Genomic DNA, 20,781 nt, shown 5'->3' on the forward strand with positions numbered 1-20,781 from the left:
CATTCACTGTCTGGGCACCATGTACAGTGAATCTAGGATATCCATAAGAGACTGGCACTGAGGATTTGCAAACAGTGGCCATGTGGTGAGGGCAGTGGTGTGGTGAGGTGGGTGGGCAGACAGTTGAGTGAGTTTAACCTTGAGATGATATGCTGAAACTGATCTAAACGGGCGTTAAAAAATGCCACAGTAGATACAGGTGTGAAGGAGTAGCCCTTCACCTCACCCCCAACAGGTTAAATGTTTAATGTTAATTGTTTAATTGGTTAAATTGAGGATCCTCATTGTCTGTCTTCCATCTTGTAAAATAAGTGCTTCAAATCAATCAATTACAGAGGGAAGGGTGATTGCTGCAAGCCGTTTTGCTGTGCTGGAGGTAGACTAATGCATTATACGATGATGCTGTCAGATAATCCGGCTGTGATTTTTTTCATATTTTTTTCATATCATTTGTCAGGCAGTTCTCTGGTAAGGGCAGAATTATTTTCAGCAGGGGGTACTGCACTTTGACTTACATGGTACATGGTTTTCAGAAATTGGGGAATAGTTGTCATTTGATAGGCCCTTCCTGAAGATTAGCACCCATCAGATTGGCGCATGTGTTTATTAAGTAAAACAGGTGTCCTAGGTGTCCTGTTTTAGATTTAGTTTTAAATGTAATATTTTCTGCAGGGCATGCTTTGATTTCCTATTGCCGTAGACTTACAGTACGGTGTTTCTAAATAGCAGAGCAGTTATAGTGTGGGGGGCTGTCTTGAACATTTACACCCATAAAACTGGCTCATGTTAAGTGAAATGGGTGCTCCAGTGTCTTTGGTATTGGATGTTTTAGATTTAGTTTTATATGTAATGGCCTTTGGACCAATCAGGGGTACTTTTGAGTTTTTATTATTAAGCTCCAAATTGATATTTGCCATATCAGTATTCCTCTTTTCAAAATCCAGTGTTTTTTAGTTTCATCAGACGTAAAAGATTGTATCAGACAACAAAGGCATCTTTGTTTTTTTTCTGCTGTGTTAACCAGCTTTGTCAGCATGACTGATTTAATTGACTTTCAGCCTTTGTCTTTGTATGCCTTATGGTCCAACTCAAATTCTTTTGGACTTTATCTTGGGTAAACAATTTACCTGATTAAACCTACAAATATTTTGGGAGATTTTGGGATAATTTGGCAACTCTCGCACTACACAAGAGAGGGCTGGTTTTCACCATCTCAGATGACAAAGGATGTCAGTGTGACAGAGCAGTCAAGGAGCTGAACTTCAAAGGTTGCAGGCTTGAGTCCTGTCTGGGCCACTGCCACAGGACCATTGAGTGAGGAAATTTACCTGTACGGCTCCAATAAAACATATCGCTGGATACATGGATAATATGTAAAATATAAGTCTCCCCTGAATAAAGATGTTTGCTAATCTAATGTAGTTTTATTTTGATTAGATTGAAGATTTTCATTTTTTTTAACTTAGTGTTGACCGTTATTTAAAACATTCAGGCTTGTTGTTCCTGGTAACCTGGTTTGCGTTCTTTGAACCCAGTCCCCAACATGGGGCAGGACAGAGATGGCATCTGCAGATCGTGGGGACAGCACCACTTCGAAACATTCGACGGAATGTACTACTACTTCCCGGGAACCTGCTCCTATGTCCTTGCCAAAGACTGCCGCGCGACAGAGCCGCAGTACACAGTGTGGGTGGGTAAACCGCCTGTCTCTTCTGTGCTCTGCTTGCCTTCAGGTTTAAACAGCAGTTCACTGTATGGGTTAATACATTATTAGCTTGCTGCTTTACAGTTTCATGATGACAAGACGTAGACTGCTATGGGAATGAAGAGAATTTCCTTACTGCGGTGGGAACAAATTTCCTGTGGTGCTTCTGGGAACTGTAATGGATTCCCAATACCAGTTTGATTGTAGAGTTAGAGCCATATCATTACTTTGTCATTAAATTATCGGTTTCCCCTAGAGGTGGTCTTTTATTAAAGGAAAATCGACAGATGAAGTATTGTTTAAATATACAGCCATATGCTCTGTAGGTTGAAATCTCCTCTGAAAAGCTGATTCTTTGCTGACGCAGAACTGTCGTTTTTGAGGAATGCCGATTTCAGCACGTCTCAGTCACAGGTCTCTATAAAGGCCGGGCCCTCTGGTACAGGTGGTTGTTCCTCCGGAGGGTTTCAGAGGTAATGCCCCATACCTGTCCCCCCCCTCCCCGTTTTCCCAGGTCCATAACAGCCGGAACTGTGCGGGCTCAGTGTACTCCTGCACCCGATCTCTCAGCCTGCACTTTCCCCACGAGGAGGAGATCCTCATCACAGGATACCAAGTGGAGAAGGGTGGTGTCAGGTAACCGCCGAAGGCCTTCGACCAACCCTGCTGTTGCCATGGGATTTTTGTCTCTCTAGACTCATTCCAAAATTAGGCAAATTTTGGTTAGAGAGGAGTATCTTACATGGTATGTGAGTTTCAAGGAGATGAAAGTGACAGCTGTTGGGGGCCAGACATTATGGGTACTATGGGATGGAGTGAGGCCAAGCAGAAATGTATCATTCACACAGTGTTTATATGCTGTAGCAGTTATGTTCATGTTAATTTTCGAGTTAGAGTCACAAAGCTTGCTTGTGTGGTCCAGCGTTTCACACATTCAGAGAGTGTCGTTATTATCCTTTGCTGTTTTTACTCTGGAGTCGTCTCTGCTACTGTCTGTAGTGAGTCAGTGTCAGTATTTGATATTTTGATGAGTATTTAATATTGATTTGATATAGATTATTTTTGGGCAAGGGCACATGCAAATGGTTCAAAGCAGGGATTGTGTTCCTGTTCTTCTCAAGCAGCACCTTGGAAACATTTGACAATGTCTGCAGGCCAGATGCATTGCCAAGGAGTGAGTGTAAAACTCTGGGTGGGTTTTTTTTGACAACCTGCGCTCCCTTTTCGGACAGACTGAGCTTGCCGAAGACCATCCACAACGTGTTCATCGAGAGGCTGGCAGACTACATCCTGGTGAAGAGCACTTTCGGGTTTTCCCTGGCCTGGGACGGAGCCTCCGGGGTCTACATCAAAATGACGGAGGAGCACAAAGGCCAGCCTTGTGGACTGTGCGGAAACTACAATGATGACGGATCGGATGATCTCACCACCAGCTACAGTGAGACAAACGGGGCCCGGCCAGCGTTTATCCATTCATTCGTCACCAAATTGAGCCCAATTATTCCCGTAGCGGGCGCGGCAGTGCGGCCCGCCAGGGTGCGGGACCGGGACAGGTTCCTTCTCTCAGCCTTTTTGGGGAGTAGAGGAAAAGGGGGGAATTATTTGGGTCACTGAGAAATCCAGAAATGCGATATGGTGCTGACAGCAAGGCTGGGGAAATGGTCTGTGGTCAGGTTCAGTGTGGGAGTAGTTTTAACTGGTGGCATGGGAATAAAAGCTTGTCCTCCTAATGCAGACTTACATCAACAAATTATACCCACATGCATTCTAACACTGTCCTTATGTGATACGAGTTGCCATAGGTATGGGCAAATGCGGTCTGGTTACATAAAAAATTAGGTATGACAGATGAACTGTTATGGGACTAAATTCTGAGCTACAGTGAATGTAAATTTGTTCTCTCTGAGAAGGGTTATCAAATTGTCGGATTAATTCATTTATCATTTACCATAAATATGTATAGATTATTTTAAAAGTGAAGATAAGCAGTATAATGACAAATGGGTGCATAAATAAATATCATTTTGGAATCATTTTAGATCTGAATTTCTGATTGCACTCTGAGGTATGACTGGTCTGTGTTAAAACAAGCTGCTAGCGTTCCATTGAGGCTAGTGTGTTCTGTTGAATTTCCCGTGCAGATGTACGGACTGAAGACACTGCAGATTTTGGAAACAGCTGGGCAGTGGAGCTGCCCCACGAGAGGCGCTGTGCCCCTGTGGAGGACGAATTCCCCGGCCCGTGCAGATCAGAGTCAGAAATGGATGTGAGTCTTCATGCAATCAGCACAAATCAAGCCTACCGTTCCCACAACAATACAGTCCCATTTCAGAGTAGTGAATATATGTAAGCCTGTGAGACAGCCGTAGCGCTCAAACGTTATAGAAATGTTGCAGGAGCATTTCAGAAGGGATGTGATACCATCAGCTTGAGTAAATTGTCAGACTTGACCCCTTAACCCTCTCAAGGCTAATGTGTCATGCATTCTAACCAATGAGGACAAATCATAACATTAGCAGTGGTGGGAAAGGGTGATGTTCAAAGCGAGTTGTGGCTGTGTGTGTTTGAAGGAGCTCTCTCTGCGTTTGTGTTCAGGATGGCATTGAGAAGTGCAGCGCTCTCCTCTTCTTTCCGTTCCTGTCCTGCCACGAGAACATCGACCCCAACCCCTACGTGGCCAGCTGTGTCTCAGACCTGTGTGTGTAAGTGCCCGGCTCTCGTTAGCCTGCTGCTGGAGTGCTCAATGTCTCTCTTGCTGTAAGCTCTGTCATCCTGTCTCAGCCTCAGGGGTATTTCTAAGGACTGTCGGGGATACTGGGGATCAAGGTAAATAATCATACATAATAAAACCAAGGGGGAAGCCTCATAAAGGGGAGACATCACAGAGATGGTACTGGACTTAATGGCTAAATTTGTGATGAGGAGAATGCCAGAATTGCCAGATAGGATTGCACAGGTTTGCAATGAGTTCTAATGTGCGGTGGAGGTTTGCCCAGATCGTGCCTCAATCTCACACCATAAGGTCTGTCATTCTGTTTCAGGGCTCCTTGGGCTCTGCCCTTGCTTAATACTAAGCCCCTACTCTGCTGTCTAATTAAATCCAGCCCCCTGGCACCCCAGCCCCGCCCTCCTACCAAACGCGCACGCACGCACGCACGCACACACGTACAGCGTTCCACAGGGGAGCTTTTGAGTTCTGAGGGATTATGTTTATTGGGAAAAAAGAATGAAATATCTTGAGGACAGCTTTACAGGCTGGAGTCATAAAAGGAGGCTATTTTGTTGTTGATTGACGTTCTGTGAAAGGAAATGATACAAGGTGGGGGCACAAGAAGGAACTGGAGATGTCGGCCCTGGCGCTGTGCCCGGGGGATCGCAGTTTGTCACAAATACTAAATCAGCCATGAAGAATTTGCGAATCTTTTTGGTTGATCCTGCTTTTTGTACACTCCGTAGAGCATATTGCTTGTTAATTTAGAATGAACAAAGATGTCATAACTATGAATAATATTCTCTTGCAAACGTTCTTCCTCTTGACAGTTATTTGTGATTCTGTGGCAGTCACGCTGGCATTGGGAAACGTGTGCTGCATCTCTGCCTGAAATCGCAGCATGTGGTCAGCGCCTTCACAGGGCTTGTCCGCCAGGTTACAAACAGGATTCTTAACTTGGCTACTCGACTAACAGTTTCAGTGTTGATTACCCATAATTCTGTGCGTGTCCTCCCTTCCTTCCTCTTGTGTGAGCAGGACTGATGACTTGGAGACGTTCTGCAGGACCCTGGTGGAGTACACCAGGGCGTGCTCCCACGTGGGGTACCCTGTGAGGGAGTGGAGGGACAGCTTCCCCACCTGCAGTAAGTCAGACTCCCTAACCAGCAGAACTTTCTCATCAGGGCTAAAAGACTGTGGAGGGTACCTGGGAGCAAAGTCAGCACTCATAGATAATAAAACCAAAGGGGAAAACGTCATAAAGGGGAAACATCACAGAGATGGTAGTGGGGAGACTGCCAGAATTGCCAAGTAGGATCGATCGCACAGGTTATTGATGAGTTCCAATACTGCGCAGAAGGTTTGCCCAGATTTTAAATGCATTTCAATGAGATCCAGTACAGGGCAGCCCCAGCCATCCGTGGGTTGATGGCCACAGCTGCTGGTGAAGCACTGGTTCTGCAGTGTACTATGACTGTAGCAGGACTACAGGTCTGCTGTGCTGGTGTGTGGCTGTTAGTCTCTGTGCTGTACTGGTGTGTGTGTGTGTGTGTGTGTGAGTCTCTGGGCTGTTCTGGTGTGTAGGTGTTAGTCTCTGGACTGTACTGGTTTGTGGGTGTTAGTCTCTGGGCTGTACTGGTGTGTGTGTGTTAGTTTCTGGGTTGTAGTGGTTTGTGGGTGTTAGTCTCTGGGCTGCACTGGTGTGTGTGTGTGTGTGTGTGTGTGTGTGTGTGTGTGTGTGTGTGTGTGTGTGTGTGTATGTGTGTGTATGTGAGTCCCTGGGATGTACTGGTGTGTGTGTGTGTGTGTGTGTGTGTAGGTGTTCGTCTCCAGGCTGACTGTAGCGTGCTTTCTTCCAGATGATGGATGTGAGGACAGCTTCGTCCACAGGGACTGCATCAGCTGCTGCCCCCCTACCTGCACCTTTGAGAAGGAGTGTCTGGGCACCAACCTGCACTGCCTGGACGGCTGCTACTGCCCAGATGGTAAACACTGGGTGTTGATCTGTGTGTGTGTGTGTGTGTGTGTGTTCGTGTGTGTGTGTTTGTGTGTGTGTGTGTTCGTGTGTGTGTGTGTGTTTGTGTGTGTGTGTGTTCGTGTGTGTGGGTGTGTGTATAAATCCTCCCGTTCTGTAGATTGCTGTTTTTTATTTATGCAACACGTTTTTGTGTTCAGATGTGTCCTTATGTGTGCTGATGTGTCCTTATACACACTAAAGAGTGCTTATGTGGATTTATTTGTGCTGATGTGGGTTTATGTGGGCTGAAGTGTGCTGATGTGAGTTTATTCGTACTGATGTGTGCTTATGAGTACTAATGTGTGCTTATGTGTGCTGTATCAGGGCTGATCCTGCAGAATGGAACCTGTATCTCAGTGTCCCAGTGCCCCTGTGTGTACCACGGCACTCCCTACCCCCTGGGACATGTACTGGAGCAGGGCTGCAGTGTTTGGTATCCACCCCACACTCATCCCTGCACTAATCACTACCAGTCTGCTAATGGCATCATCTTTTTCTCAGAGTGCAAAGAGTTATGAGTTCAGACAAGGATTAGCATGCACATGGAAACTTTTGCATTGGGTGTGGGGTTTTACCCAGATTCAGGGCCATATCAATTTCCAGCAAATGTCTTAGCAGCAGTGGTACCTAAATAATCAGCAGTGAACCTGATGCAGTTTAACATTTTGCATTGACTAATACAACATTTTTCATTTCATATCAGTTATTTTCAGGTCTTGCCATGGCTAAAGCTTTGTAGTTTAATCAGCTCCTCGTAGTTCTTGAGCATTGTGTATGGTTACTAAGCATGATCTGCCTGTTTCTAACATGGGAATGTGTTTGCAGTATCTGTGTCGGGGGTGTATGGAACTGCACAGAAAACAACTGCTCAGGTAACTGGAGTGATACTACTGTTTTCGTCTCACTGAAAGCCCAAATTAGTTATGGAAGTCTTAACTGTTCACTTCAGTCCTCAGCTCACAATCACCATTCAGCCAGCTTGAGTGTTCAATGATAGCAGTGTCTATGTGTTGCGTTGATGTCCTGCCTGTCTCTCAGCGGAGTGCTCGGTAGCGGGCGACTCTCACATTGCCACGTTCGACGGACGGATGTTCATGCACAGCGGCACCTGTCAGTATGTCCTGGTGAAGAGCCGGGGGAGCACCAAGTTCACCCTCACGCTGCAGAACGTCCCCTGCGGGGAGGTAATGTCACCCCCCCCCACCCACCTGCCCAAACCCCATACCTCTGTAATGACAAGGGATGCTGATGTGTTAACGTGTGCTTAGGAAGTGTCCTGTCCAATGCTGTAATATGAACATCAGGGGTAAAGTTAGCTATAAAATCCTATTTTATGTTCAAAAGAATATTTACTACATCATGGAAATCTGTTGTTAGTTTGGAAATATTTCACCAGGAACAGAGAGAAGTCTATTGCTTCTCTGACCATATGTCTTTGTTATAATCTTTACACAAGGGGATTACAATAATGAGGTAAGCCTGCAACATTTTGCATTGTGTTGGGTCTCCACAGAGTAACCATTCCATACACAAGGTTGAGATGTTGTGATGTTATGCTTTTAATCAGGGTTTGCAACAGTAAAGTCAGTGGGAGTAGAGACCGGACCATCTGAGCACTGAGCAGTATGTGCTTATCCAGCATGCAGTTAGAGAGAGGTGTATATAGAATATGCGGTAATCCAGCATGTAATTATAGGGAGCTGCAGTGTGAAAGAGCTAATGGGCAGTGTGAAAGAGTCAGTGGGTAGTGTGAAAGAGTTAATGGGCAGTGTGAAAGAGCCAATGGGCAGTGTGAAAGTGTCAGCGGGCAGTGTGAAAGAGTCAGTGGGTAGTGTGAAAGAGTTAATGGGCAGTGTGAAAGTGTCAGCGGGCAGTGTGAAAGAGTTAACGGGCAGTGTGAAAGAGTCAGTGGGTAGTGTGAAAGAGTTAATGGGCAGTGTGAAAGAGCCAATGGGTAGTGTGAAAGTGGAAGTGGGCAGTGTGAAAGAGTTAATGGGCAGTGTGAAAGAGCCAATGGGCAGTGTGAAAGAGCCAATGGGCAGTGTGAAAGTGTCAGCGGGCAGTGTGAAAGAGTTAATGGGCAGTGTGAAAGAGCCAATGGGCAGTGTGAAAGTGGAAGTGGGCAGTGTGAAAGTGTCAGTGGGCAGTGTGAAAGAGCCAATGGGCAGTGTGAAAGTGGAAGTGGGCAGTGTGAAAGAGTTAATGGGAGTATCTGTAAGGGCTGAGATGCTTCCTCCTCACAGAATCAGGAACACGCCTGCATCCACTCAATCACGCTGGTGGTGGACGAGGACGTCACACGACAGGTGACGCTCACCAGGGAGGGAGAGATCCTCATCGGGGTCAACCAGGCCGCCAGCCTGCCCTACGCTGACGGTAAGGCCCGGCAGGCATCTGGCACAACCTACCACGCGGCCACTGCTCTCAGGAGAGTGTGTGCAGGAGAGCAGTGGCCCACTGCTGATGGTTTATAACACAGTGAATGCTAAATAAAATCATAATGTAAGCAGCAACAGTGGATTTCAAAATAAGTGTTTTATTTAAACAAGGTCAACTGGCATTAGTGAGGAATTTACATTTTTAACATGTGTCGTGTTACAGCTACAGTATTAAGCTGTCAGATTTTGTACTTTACTGTAACCTCTCACCTGAAGTACACTAAGTAGTGTGGGACAGTGCAATTTTTTGGATTTGTATTAGCATTCTGTGCGGTGAACACATTCCAACGTGCTGTGCTTTATTTCTTTTGCTGACAGGGTCCCTTGTGAAGCCTGACGGTGTGCCTGTGTTTCTGTCTTGTTTCGCGCAGACACAGTTGAGATTCGAAAGCTGACCTCTTTGTTCACACAGCTGAGGGCCAGCTTCGGCCTGCGCGTGCAGTTCGACCGGCGCGGCGGCCGGCTCTACCTGCAGCTGGACAGCAGCTGGAAGGGCCTCACCCTGGGGCTCTGCGGCACCTTCAACGGAAATCTGCGCGACGATTTCCTGTGAGCCCCCCCCCACCCCCACGCTCTGACCCTGGATCAGAGGCAGATTTTTTTTTTGCACAAAATGGGTCTGGATCAGCTTTGGAGGTTGAATTAGCTGATCCTGGATCAGTTTGGGTTGGTTTTGTTGAGTGTGAGGTGGCATAGGGATGAGGGTTTGGATAGCTGATCCAGGGTCAGTGCATGGAAGCTGTAAGAGCTCTGAGTTTGCAAAGTTGGTAAACCTATATTTTGAGAAAAATTCCCTCATATTAGTGAAAGTAATGTAACCAAGCCTCATTTAATTCCAAAAATATGTCATGATGTGCCATAATATACTGATAGATACATTGTACAAAATGGCTTTAAATGGTAACTTTCTCTTTAGTTTGAAAAATACTGTCCTTAAGCACCTGTGTATGACTTTATGATCCTGACATTGCGCCCCCTGCAGGTCTCCCTCAGGTATGATCGAGGGCACGCCTCAGCTCCATGCCAATGCCTGGAAGGTGTCCTCTGCCTGCACCAGCCCGGTCAATGTGCCCATCATCGACCCGTGCGAAATGAACCAGCAAAACGGTACCCCCGAACCCCCATTAATCCTCACCGGGAGGCCCACAGGCCTGCAGGTTTTCCAGCCCTCTAAATCACCACCACCCTCAGATACAGAGAGGGAAGGAAAGCAGGTTCACTACATGCAGTCATTCGTTTAATCCGTTAGTTTCAGGCCTGGTTGGAGTAAAAGCCTGTGGACACTGTAGTGCTGTAGGACCAGGATTATGAAGCCCAGATCTGTACAGTGAACACTCAAAAAGGATGATGTAGCAAGTTCAAGGAGTCTTATTGTTGGTAGTATAATATTGCTTCTCTGACTTTTCCCTAAGATCAAGCGTAGTGCTTTGGCTTGCATGTCAGGGGCTATAGTTTGATTGTTTGTTTGTTTGTCTGGCCTTGCAGCTGGCAGACTGGCAATTTCATTTCGACCAGGTAGCTTTCCGGCTGCGGAGCCGGGGGTTGCCATGTTAGTTTGCAACTCTGTAATCTCTTGTGTGACTAGTAAAAAAAAGAGTATAATAATTACTACAGTGGCAGTGCAGCATAGTGGTTAAGGAGCTGGACTCTTAAGCAAAAAAAAGCTGCCGGTTCGATTCCCCAGCTGGGGCACTGCTGCCTACTTGGGCAAGGTACTTAACCCTCAATTGCCTCAGTAAATATCCAGCTGTATAAATGCATAACATTGTAAAAAACTGTAACCGATGTAAGTCGCTCTGGATAAGAGCCTCTGCTAAATGCCAGTAATGTAATGTAATGTAGTTATTACAGAAGAGAGCTCTTAATCAAACTCATCTGAGACACTGAAGAAGCTGCAGCCCGTGGAATGTTTTAGCTACTCTCCCATGATGCACTGGTGTGTTGCAGTGTTCTACGCCTCGCTGTGCGACGTGGTGACGGAGGAGCTGTTCGCCCCGTGCCACTCCTACGTCAGCCCTGGCGCGTACTTCCAGCAGTGCCGCTTCCAGGCCTGCCGCTGCGGGAGCGCCTGCCTCTGCACCGCCCTGGCGCACTACGCCTACGTCTGCGCCAAGCACCGCGCCCTCGTCAACTTCCGTGCACACGTCTCCGAGTGCGGTGAGCCGCGGTCCGGTGCCACTCGAGCATCACCAAGGGTTTACACCTGTCTTTATCTCATTTTAAATATAAATACAGGCTGATAATTGTCTGTTTTAAATATCTACTGGGTATGTCTACTTCCCTTTTACTGCATTATAAACATATGCATATTTAGGGGCCTTTTTGTATACAGATAGGATGTGTTTAGGGTGCCTAATTCCATCTCTGTGTGTGCAAGTACGGTGTCTTTAGGGGGGATGATGTACCCTCTGTGTGTGTGCAGGTATGGTGTGTTTAGGGGGGATGATGTACCCTCTGTGTGTGTGCAGGTATGGTGTGTTTAGGGGGGGTGATGTACTGTGTGTGTGCAGGTATGGTGTGTTTAGGGGGGATGATGTACCACCCCTGCACCTCCACCTGTGGGAGGACCTGCCAGTCGCTGTCCATCGGGGAGGTCTGCAACGGCGACTGCGCAGAGGGTTGCAGCTGCGCAGACGGGACCTTCTACGATCAAGTGCGGCAGCGCTGTGTCCAAGCGTGAGTGCTCTGCGCCTGCTCTGTCAGCCAGGCAGCCCGGGTCACCGCACCATCACCTCCGCGTGCCGTTATGTAGCTTCAGGCAGACCTGGGATCCAGTGTAACTAGAAATGCTCTCATTTGCACTGTGTGCATTATGAACCTATGTTCCGGAAGTGCTGGTTGTAATTATCCACAGTAACATGATTATATTGGAGTTCTGGTTGTAAATTTTATTAATGGTAATGTGATTGTACTGGTAGTGCTGGTTGTAGTTACTCACAGTAACGTGATTATGCTGGTAGTTCTGGCTGTATTTATTCACAGTAACATGATTATGCTGTGGAAGTGCTGGTTGTAGTTACTCACAGTAACGTGATTATACTGGTAGTTCTGGTTGTAGTTACAGTAACGTGATTATACTGGTAGTGCTGGCTGTGCTTATTCACAGTAACATGGTTAAACTGGGAGTGCTGGTGGTTGTTAGTCACAGTAACATGGTTAAACTGGGAGTGCTGGTTGTTGTTAGTCACAGTAACATGGTTAAACTGGGAGTGCTGGTTGTTGTTAGTCACAGTAACATGGTTAAACTGGGAGTGCTGGTTGTTGTTAGTCACAGTAACATGGTTAAACTGGGAGTGCTGGTTGTTGTTAGTCACAGTAACGTGATTATACTGTGGAAGTGCTGGTTGTTGTTACTCACAGTAACGTGATTATACTGGTGGTTCTGGTTGTTGTTAGTCACAGTAACGTGATTATACTGGTGGTTCTGGTTGTTGTTAGTCACCTCTCCATGACACTTCCTGTCCGCTGCAGCTCTCACTGTCACTGCTACTTCATGGGGTCTGTGTTCCAGCCCGGCGAGGTCTCCTTCAGCGCCTCTGGCCCCTGGTGAGTGACAGCGCCTTCACACCCCTGTGTTCCTCTGGTTTTATCAGACTCATCCTGACCCCGTCTCTATGCCCAGTGTACACTGAGTGCTCCATGACTGAGGGGTCACTGAAGAACACTGAGTTTTTTCACATCGCTCAATACACCAGAACTAGATTACTCTCATACTTATGCTGTGTTAATTACAGCTGCCTAGTTTACTATGGGAATTTATTCATCAGTTTGACAGCTCATTGGGTTAAACAGAAGAAAGCACTAAAGTACTCTTTGTGGTGAAGATGTCTTTTAATCCCACCAATGGTTATTTATACATGCAAAGAGCATTAATCAGCTATCATAGAACATAGGGGCAATTGATAGAAATGTACAAATGTACAAGGGTTGTTTTAATGTTTATTTTTTGTGACGAGAATTTGTTTCTTTCAATTTTAGTAATAGCTGATTCCTTTAAGAGTGATACCTCTCCTTTTACCCAACAGCCTTTGCAGAAATGGGCGTATGGAGTGTGTACCAGAAGAAAGAGGTACCCTTCCTCTGGATGTTTAACTCTGTTCTCATAAGAAACCAATCCTTTTCAACGACAGCTGTCTTATTACAGATCACTGTCTTTATTTTAGTCTCTGGAGTTTTCTTAGCGTCTACCTCTGTACCATAACAAGAATGGAATTTTGCTAGCATGTGTTAAGGACTGATTTTAACAGCATGAAGTAGAGGCAGATCTGATTCTTCCTCTCTAATTAGCTGGTGCACCTGTAGTGACATGTTAGTTTGAGCGCAGAAGAAGCTGTTGTGTCAGTACATTAGAATACTTCGCTCCTCTTTATTGAAAGATACATTATTATTAATAAAAGATCATAATCCATTCATTTTAAAAAATAAATTACTTGGTGATTAGAATGGCATCTCACTCGGCGCTGAAACGAGTCGCCGAGGTCAGTCTTGTATTGAGTCAGTGCTCCACAAAGGCTTGTTTACTAAAGCCAGTGTTGCATGGCAGCCCGATTCTTATCGACCTCGCTTAAGAAATCTGATGGTTAGAGTTTCGTCCATTTAAGGGTAATAGTGCGCGCCATTTGACATTGAAACTGAAATTATCTGGGAATGGGGGGGGATTGGGGGGTCGGGGATTCCACTTCCATATGAAGTTGACCATGCATGTGCAATAAGGGCTTGGCTTACTCTCCTCCTGGGTATGTGTGGTATCTCCCGTTTTTTTTGTCAATTCTAAACCAGTGATTACTCTATTGTCTGGACCACAATGCACGAATGGCTGCCTATTGGGGGGGGTCGGTAGTCGCTGAGTTGGGGATTCTGTTGAAAATGTGCACAGTGGGTGGTAAGGACGTCCGATGCGGGATTGTCCTTGAGTGACACTGCAGAGCTGCCCTTAATAAAGACACTCCTGTAAGTAGATGCCAGAAGTTGTGTAATATTGAATTACTGTTGAATTATTGAGGTGTTAGCACCCGTTCAAAGGCACTAAGTTTGATTCCATGAGAAAATAAAACCCAGTAGAAAAAAAAAATGTTGCAGACATGCAAAGATTTATTAATCTGCTTCACAGGGGCCATTTACAAGGTCCAAATAAAAACTTCACCTGGGAATCATTTTCAAACATTTATTGACCTTTCACAGAAAAGGTTTTTGAAACACACCTATAATATGATATGTACAAGGTAGACTGAATAATTTCTCAAGAGAACAGCAATATATGTACATACATATGTGCTGTATGTGCACATTTTGTGGAAAATGAGTAGCTTTCAGTAACTATAAGGCCTTGGTAAGTGTGTATGATGTGAGTGACGAATGCTAACGCATGCTAACTGTGTGGCACAGAGCCGGAGCATGGAGACTGCCCCCCGGGGAAGGTGTACTACAGCTGCCGTGAACAGCAGGGGGGCGTGTCTCGCCTGGGCCTCGCCTGCGAGGTCACCTGCCGGAACCTGATGATGAACCTCACCTGTCCTCCCATGACCCCCTGTGTGCCGGGCTGCGGCTGCCCAGCAGGGTAGGACTGTCCGTCTGTCTGTCCTGTCGGTGTAAAGCACATCCTGATAGGTCAGCACTGCTCAAATATGTCAGCAGTCTCCAGGCATTTGTTCTGGCCAGGCATCTGACTCATCTTACCACCGCCCCCCAGTCCTGAGAGTGCCGGTAAATTAAAGAGTTGGAAAACCTGCTGGAATTAGCTGAATCGCCCCGCTTGCCGGTCATGCTCAGTCACCCGCAGTTCCCTTGGCCACCTGTAGGTGGAGAATTCTCACAGAGCATGGCCCTCGCTGCCTCATATGGGGGGGGGGGGGGGGGGGTGCGAGGGCATTGAACGAGCTAATAAATAAAGGCGAAAAAGGCAGGGGTAGAAGTACGGTGAATTGGCTAATTGCTGCCAGAAGAAGAGCAGAAGTGGGCTGGACAAAAGGGTGTTTACAAACCGCGAGACGTGCCAGCGGGGTCGTCTTTGTCGGCGATCTCCGGAACAGGCCAGCCCCACACAGTGTCCGTTTCCCCGGTGTTGCAGCGGACGGAGGGGATCGGGCCGCTGGCCAAACGTGTCTTGTGCACCTTGCAGGTGTACCTGCCACAAGGGAGCTGCATTCATCTGCATCTGAACACTGCTGCTGCTTTGTACTCTAAACGCTTTGCTCGCTCCTCCTCGAGGCTGGCGAGGTCGGCGCAGGCTCTGAAAGGCTGGGAGGACATGTAAAACCCAAATGCAGGCCTTTTTTTTTTTTTTTTTAACCTTTCCTTTTTGTAAAGCAGAGGAGCTCAGGTGTAGCGCAGAAAAGACAACCTGAAGAGAGGAAAAAAAAAAAAAAAAAAATGTCGTCCTTTTGGTATGAATAGTACAGAAATCCTCACCCCGGGCGGGGGGTTAAAAGAAGCTGAATGAAGCTTTAAGGTTATGAAAAGGCCTTCTAGTTTCAAAGATCACACTGATGAACGAATTCACATTTCCATCTCGGGCATGGAATGCAATGCACAGATTTCTCTGCACCGCGGTGTGTTGCACGGTAACCTCTTTGTTCCGCTTCCAAAGGCTGGTGCGGCACAATGGAGAGTGCTACTTTCCTGAGAACTGCCCCTGTGCTTGGCTTGGACTGGAGTATCTGCCTGGAGAAACAGTGGCCACACCCTGTTACAAATGGTATGTGCGCCAGTGTTAAAATGAAGTCATGGCAGAAACATGGGTCAACAGTTACGTCCACAGCCCATTGATCACAACACATTTTTTGGCATGCTGTTGTTCAGTGGCTTTCAAGGTGTTACATTGTTCAATATTCAGTTTGTGAAAAGAGGACATGGAAAATATTAATATGCAATGGAATATGCTTTACAGTGAGCCCCAAATGTGACTCAAACATTACCTAGTGGAATGGAAGATGTACATAGCCAGATCTCCCTGACCTTTTTAAAGCCAAACTTCATTGCATTTCTCTGGAAGCATGAATATCACATTCCACTGGGGGTAATTTCAGGCTGGCCATGTTCCCCGTTTTTGGGTCCTGGTGTTTTTCCACGTGGGAGAGAGGCAGTCACCTTCACTGTGCAAAAGTAATGAGTCAGAGTTCGCATTCAGTCCCTCATTTACCATGTGATGTGCAGCTTACCAAAGCCTTTAGAGAACTGGCCTTTAACCAAAGTTTGAAGGTTGGAATCCCTGTTGCAGCACTGCTGTTGATCCTTTCATCAACAGCAGCTGATTTATCAAGTGATCCAAGGTCTATTAGTTGAATTCATGGAGTAAAACATCCAGCTGTTTAAATGGATAATGTGTTAAATATGTGCTATGTAATTCACCCTGGAAAATGCTGTCTGCTTAGCACATAAAGAGTAATAGCAACCAGAGTAGGCCAAACAGGCACCATTCAGGGGCCTTGACTACATAGGTGAATCCCCTTGTTTGTGTGCTTTCGCCACCTAGTGGTAGCACAAAGGTACTGTTATTACTTTTGGGAGTGCTGCTTAGTCAGTGAGTGGGTGAGTGAAAGTGTGGGTGAGTTAGTGTTTGAGTGAGCGTGTGAGACCTCCTTATTTGCAGCCTAAAAGAATAACCCTTCCCCTGTCCTTTACCCCAGTGTTTGCCATCGTGGGTTCTTTAACTGCACCTACTACCCCTGCCCAGCCGTCTGCACGGTCTACAGCGACCGCCATTATCACACCTTCGATGGCCTGGAGTATGATTACGTCAGCGACTGCCAAGTCTACTTAGTAAAGGTACGATTCGACAGCTTTACTCACTTGTGTGAGCCCGGATGTATACAGGTCTGTATCGCTCTGTCTTTATATTAAGCCTTTATGTTAAGGAAATATGATGACTGTGGCTAAGAAAGGCAGAACGCTGTTGTTTTAGTTGTTTTACGATCACATTTGTAACAGCTGGATTTGACAAGACTTAATTATTTTGGGATGATTGTAAGGGGAGTAATGGAGTCTTCCAGTCAATTGAAAACGTTTTTCGTAAATTGCCTTATGAAACCTGCACCCTTTGAGAGAGAATTCAGGGACAAAGGTGATTGGTAGGATGTTAATTTGGGGCATCTCTGTGAATAAGAGGTGATATGGTGGGGGGGGGGGGGAACCCCACGGCGAGATTCAGACGCTCCGTCCCTCAATGCCGCGCTCCGATGGGGGCAGATTGAATCTCTGGAAAACAGATCCGTGACCGTTCTCAGAGTTCCTAATCTTGGGAAAATCAGAGGCGTTTTTTAATTAGAACAGGATTGCTGTAATGCAATCCAAGCAAATGTCAAATCCACGGGACAAACAGGGCAAAGTCAACACACCACACAAAGAGCAACTTTGTTCCAATCAGTTTGCAGGCTCCTTTCTTCCCAGACCTTTAGTAGCACTGTAAGGGGTGCTTTCTTAAAAAAAAAAAAAACGCCAGCTCTCTGAGCGGTCACGTGGAGGGTGCGCGTTTCCACAAACAAATACTCGCAGACGTGTCAGAGTTGGCCCGACAGCGCGCTGACCCACCCCGGGGGTCACGGCTGATCTGCGTGGCGGTTTTGGGGTGGGAAGGGGGGGGGGGGGGGGGGGGGGGATTGTGGTGATCTTTTAAAATGATTTTGTTTCTTAATTAATGCTGCCCTGTTTGGGCTCCGTGAAAGGCACCCAGTGCCAGTCTGTGGCTTCCATTGAATAGCCATAGTCTTTAAAGGGCAGTGATCCTCAGAGGAGCGAACTGAGCCTCAGGAATGTCGGCGCTGCGCACTGAGGATGGCATTGTGCTTGAACCAGGCGCTTGACACCATGCGCATATGAGGAAATAAATCACTCAAGGACACACTTTGATTATTGATCCTCGAAGAGCGCTCCTCTTACCCTTTATTGAATCATCTCCCATTTTTTTGCCAGGTGCAAAAAAAAAAAAAAAAAAAAAAAAGGAGAAACAATTTTGAAGCCAATGGGTTCTGGAAGAGTTTTTGTGGTTTCTTGGTATCCAGTGTTTGAAATGTTACCCTTTCTTTGTTGTGAGCTTAAAGAGACCCTAGAGCTTTGTTTTGAAGAACAGGTTCATCTTGCAATGACCGCTACCCTTCTATATCGGATAGGAGCTTAAAATCAGTTTGAAGCTTTCTGGAAAAATTTTTGAAAAGGACCCTCAAGGAAAAATGTTTAGCCAAGATTCCTTTTCTCATAGAAGAAGCCCAAGTGCCAATTCAATCATGTTTAATCTGTTTTCCCGTTAAGTCAGTTAAAAATAACTGGCTTAACAGCTGCAGTTATCCTTCACTGTGTATCACTAAACAGCAATATGCACTGCGTTGTGTATCCACCTTTGGCCTTATTGGACCTCTTTAATGAATGCAATCCATCTGTGAAGTCATTCCTAAGGTGGCGTTTATGTTGTTTTTTTAATCATTTCAGAGCATCAATGACACAGAGATTTCAATTACCGCCCAAAACAAGGACTGCTATGAGAGTGGTATCATCTGTATGAAGTACCTGGTGATCTACGTGGGACTCACAAAGATCTACTTCAGTGATAACTCAGGAAAGCCGGTCAGTGTCCCTTTGTCTCCATGTTTGGCCAGGGTTGGTGTATGAGCATCTCTCAGAGCAGTGAGGTTTGCCCCTAGCAGCACTTGGAGCAGAGATGGAGATGGAGTGTGGATATAGGCTTTTAGAGGCTTTATTGCCTCAAGCTCAGGTGTGGAGGACCAGTTTAGTTTCCTCTCTGGGTCTAAGTACCATCTGTCCATACATGGCCTTCAGTAACAGGTATCCAGGTCTACAGTTAGAATTACCAAGATGAAATCTCTTCCTGCAGTGACTTTGTAAATATTTTTGCCCCTAGAATTTTTTTTTACAGAGTAGGTCAGTATATTACAGGATATAAGGCCTACATTTCTTTGCGTTTGTCTTCGCACTAGTCCAGTTCAAATTTTGATTGAAACTTGAAACCCGTTCTGACTATTTTTAACTGGACGGTTTTGGGGTTTACGAATGTCTGTCTTGTTCCAGTTGCTCCAGCCAAGCTGCAGAATGACAGCAATCTGTTAAGCTTATATCTGGTATATGTTAGCTGAAAGAGGCTAAGGCCCCAGGGCTAGGGTGGGGAACCGCTGATCACTAACTAATCACTAGTGGATTCTACTAACTGACCCTGACCTCCTTGTTTTTCCAGAGCTCCTCCACAGTGGTGGGGAAGGGCTATGAGTTCCAGCTGTGGAGAGCAGGGTACTACACTGTGGTCCACTTCCCCAAGCAGGAGATCACTATCCTGTGGGACAAGAAGACCACCGTGCACATTCGAGCCGGGCCTCAGTGGAAGGTGAGCATCAAGCACGCCCCCTTGTGTCATGGAGGTGCAGGAGGAAGGCAGCATACTCTGTAATTCAGTGGTTATTATTTATTGGGTGAGCTGGGTTCTGCAGATACAATTAAAGAATACATATGGATGTTCCCTAATGTTTTGCATTCATCAGATAGCATTGTAAAGGCTGCCTGCTTGACATCCACTCTACTCTACATCCAATCAATTACATTCCCTGGGTTTCATTTTCAAAAAGTCATATCCCTTCCCAAGAGAACTTAATATTGGTTTTAATGTATGCTTCAGCAATATGCTACATATTTGAGGCTATAAGGATGAACAATGTTTTAAGGAACAGATCTTGGTGCCCTTTGACCCCCCCCCCTCCCCCCTCAGCTGTATGCTGAGGTCTGGAGTGCGGTTAGAAGCATGGCCTCAAACTCACTCTGTTCTCAAACGCAGGGTCAGCTGACGGGGATGTGTGGCAACTTTGACACGGTGACAGTGAACGATATGACCACCTCCAGCCACATGGAGGTCAGTAATGCCCAGGCCTTCGGGGACAGCTGGGCCCTTGGTCAGGTAAGGGACACTGTGCCTGTCTGTGTCCATCTGAAAAAATCACTCAGCGCACTTTTTTTGTTTTGCAAAAGAAAAATGTAAGTTCGTCTTCCTTGCCAGCGCACTAGTTTTATTTATTAGTCATTTATTATGAAGTCCATTAATATCAGTGTGCTGATACTGGCTAACAAATTGGCTAGCGCATTTATTAGGTGTGTTATTTGTACCTGTAGAACAAAATATGTTGAAATGTATGTGTTCAATAAAGTATTTTATTAAACATGCAGTATTTATAGTATCCCCTGCAGTTCTTTCTTCATTGTAGTCCAGTTTCAGAGGAATTTGACTATCACTTCAATAATATCGATACTTTCAGTGACATTTGTCCCTAAAAACGTCACCCCGATCTGATCTGTGTGTGAAACTCGGCCTGTCTTTCAAGACATTTCTGTGGGGACCCGGCTCACCTGATCCCTTCGTTCCTTTCCCCAGGGGTGAGGTACTACCCCGCCTCTCACACAGCTTGTGGTTCAGTCCCACTGCTCTCCGTACCAGCTCCTGCTTGCTTTCGCCGTGTGATATTCGGTGGGAAATCGGACCCCCTCCCACTCCCCTTGCTTAAGCAGGGTGGTATAATCCTCCCCCCTCTCTCCCTGCCTGTCCTCCCCTAGTGCGAGAGTGATTTCGTGGTCAAGAGGCCGTGTGAAGGAGACCTCAACAGACAGCCCTACGCCAAGCGAGAATGCGCCCTCCTGTACAGTGACGTCTTTGCGCCCTGTCACAATGTGGTAGGTACAATGAGCCGTTTTGTCCTCCCCAAACAAAGGCCCTCGGGAGCGCCCGTTCACACGGGGGGCGTGCGGCGGGCCCGCGGAGCGCCCGTCTGGCGCGTTAAAAAAACCCGGTTCCCGGAAAAGGCCATCGCCGACCCATCTTTGGGAAACAGCAGGCCGCCGAGGGTGGGGAGGGCAGGGGGAACCGATAGGGCTGCATAATGACGCCTCTGTGGCGAAGGACACCTCAGGCATGCCGGTGAATATA

The 20,781-nt window shown here is 46.5% G+C and overlaps 1 protein-coding gene across 1 annotated transcript in view; it reads left to right on the forward strand.

Moving 5' to 3' along the window:
- otogl (otogelin-like) overlaps nt 1–20,781 on the forward strand; it is a 48,365-nt gene that overhangs the window by 3,771 nt on the left and 23,813 nt on the right. The window contains exons 5-28 of the mRNA XM_036519663.1: nt 1,536–1,690; nt 2,220–2,341; nt 2,938–3,143; nt 3,847–3,971; nt 4,301–4,407; nt 5,454–5,560; nt 6,275–6,400; nt 6,757–6,865; nt 7,258–7,304; nt 7,471–7,616; nt 8,676–8,808; nt 9,242–9,419; nt 9,853–9,977; nt 10,818–11,027; nt 11,381–11,546; nt 12,342–12,416; nt 12,896–12,939; nt 14,256–14,427; nt 15,457–15,564; nt 16,496–16,634; nt 18,291–18,425; nt 19,051–19,197; nt 19,642–19,761; nt 20,412–20,528. Coding sequence (XP_036375556.1) covers nt 1,536–1,690; nt 2,220–2,341; nt 2,938–3,143; nt 3,847–3,971; nt 4,301–4,407; nt 5,454–5,560; nt 6,275–6,400; nt 6,757–6,865; nt 7,258–7,304; nt 7,471–7,616; nt 8,676–8,808; nt 9,242–9,419; nt 9,853–9,977; nt 10,818–11,027; nt 11,381–11,546; nt 12,342–12,416; nt 12,896–12,939; nt 14,256–14,427; nt 15,457–15,564; nt 16,496–16,634; nt 18,291–18,425; nt 19,051–19,197; nt 19,642–19,761; nt 20,412–20,528 — 3,119 coding nt within the window. The remainder of the gene's footprint in view (nt 1–1,535; nt 1,691–2,219; nt 2,342–2,937; nt 3,144–3,846; nt 3,972–4,300; nt 4,408–5,453; nt 5,561–6,274; nt 6,401–6,756; nt 6,866–7,257; nt 7,305–7,470; nt 7,617–8,675; nt 8,809–9,241; nt 9,420–9,852; nt 9,978–10,817; nt 11,028–11,380; nt 11,547–12,341; nt 12,417–12,895; nt 12,940–14,255; nt 14,428–15,456; nt 15,565–16,495; nt 16,635–18,290; nt 18,426–19,050; nt 19,198–19,641; nt 19,762–20,411; nt 20,529–20,781) is intronic.

Source organism: Megalops cyprinoides, chromosome 25 (assembly GCF_013368585.1).
Source record: "Megalops cyprinoides isolate fMegCyp1 chromosome 25, fMegCyp1.pri, whole genome shotgun sequence".
Lineage (NCBI taxonomy): Eukaryota > Metazoa > Chordata > Actinopteri > Elopiformes > Megalopidae > Megalops > Megalops cyprinoides.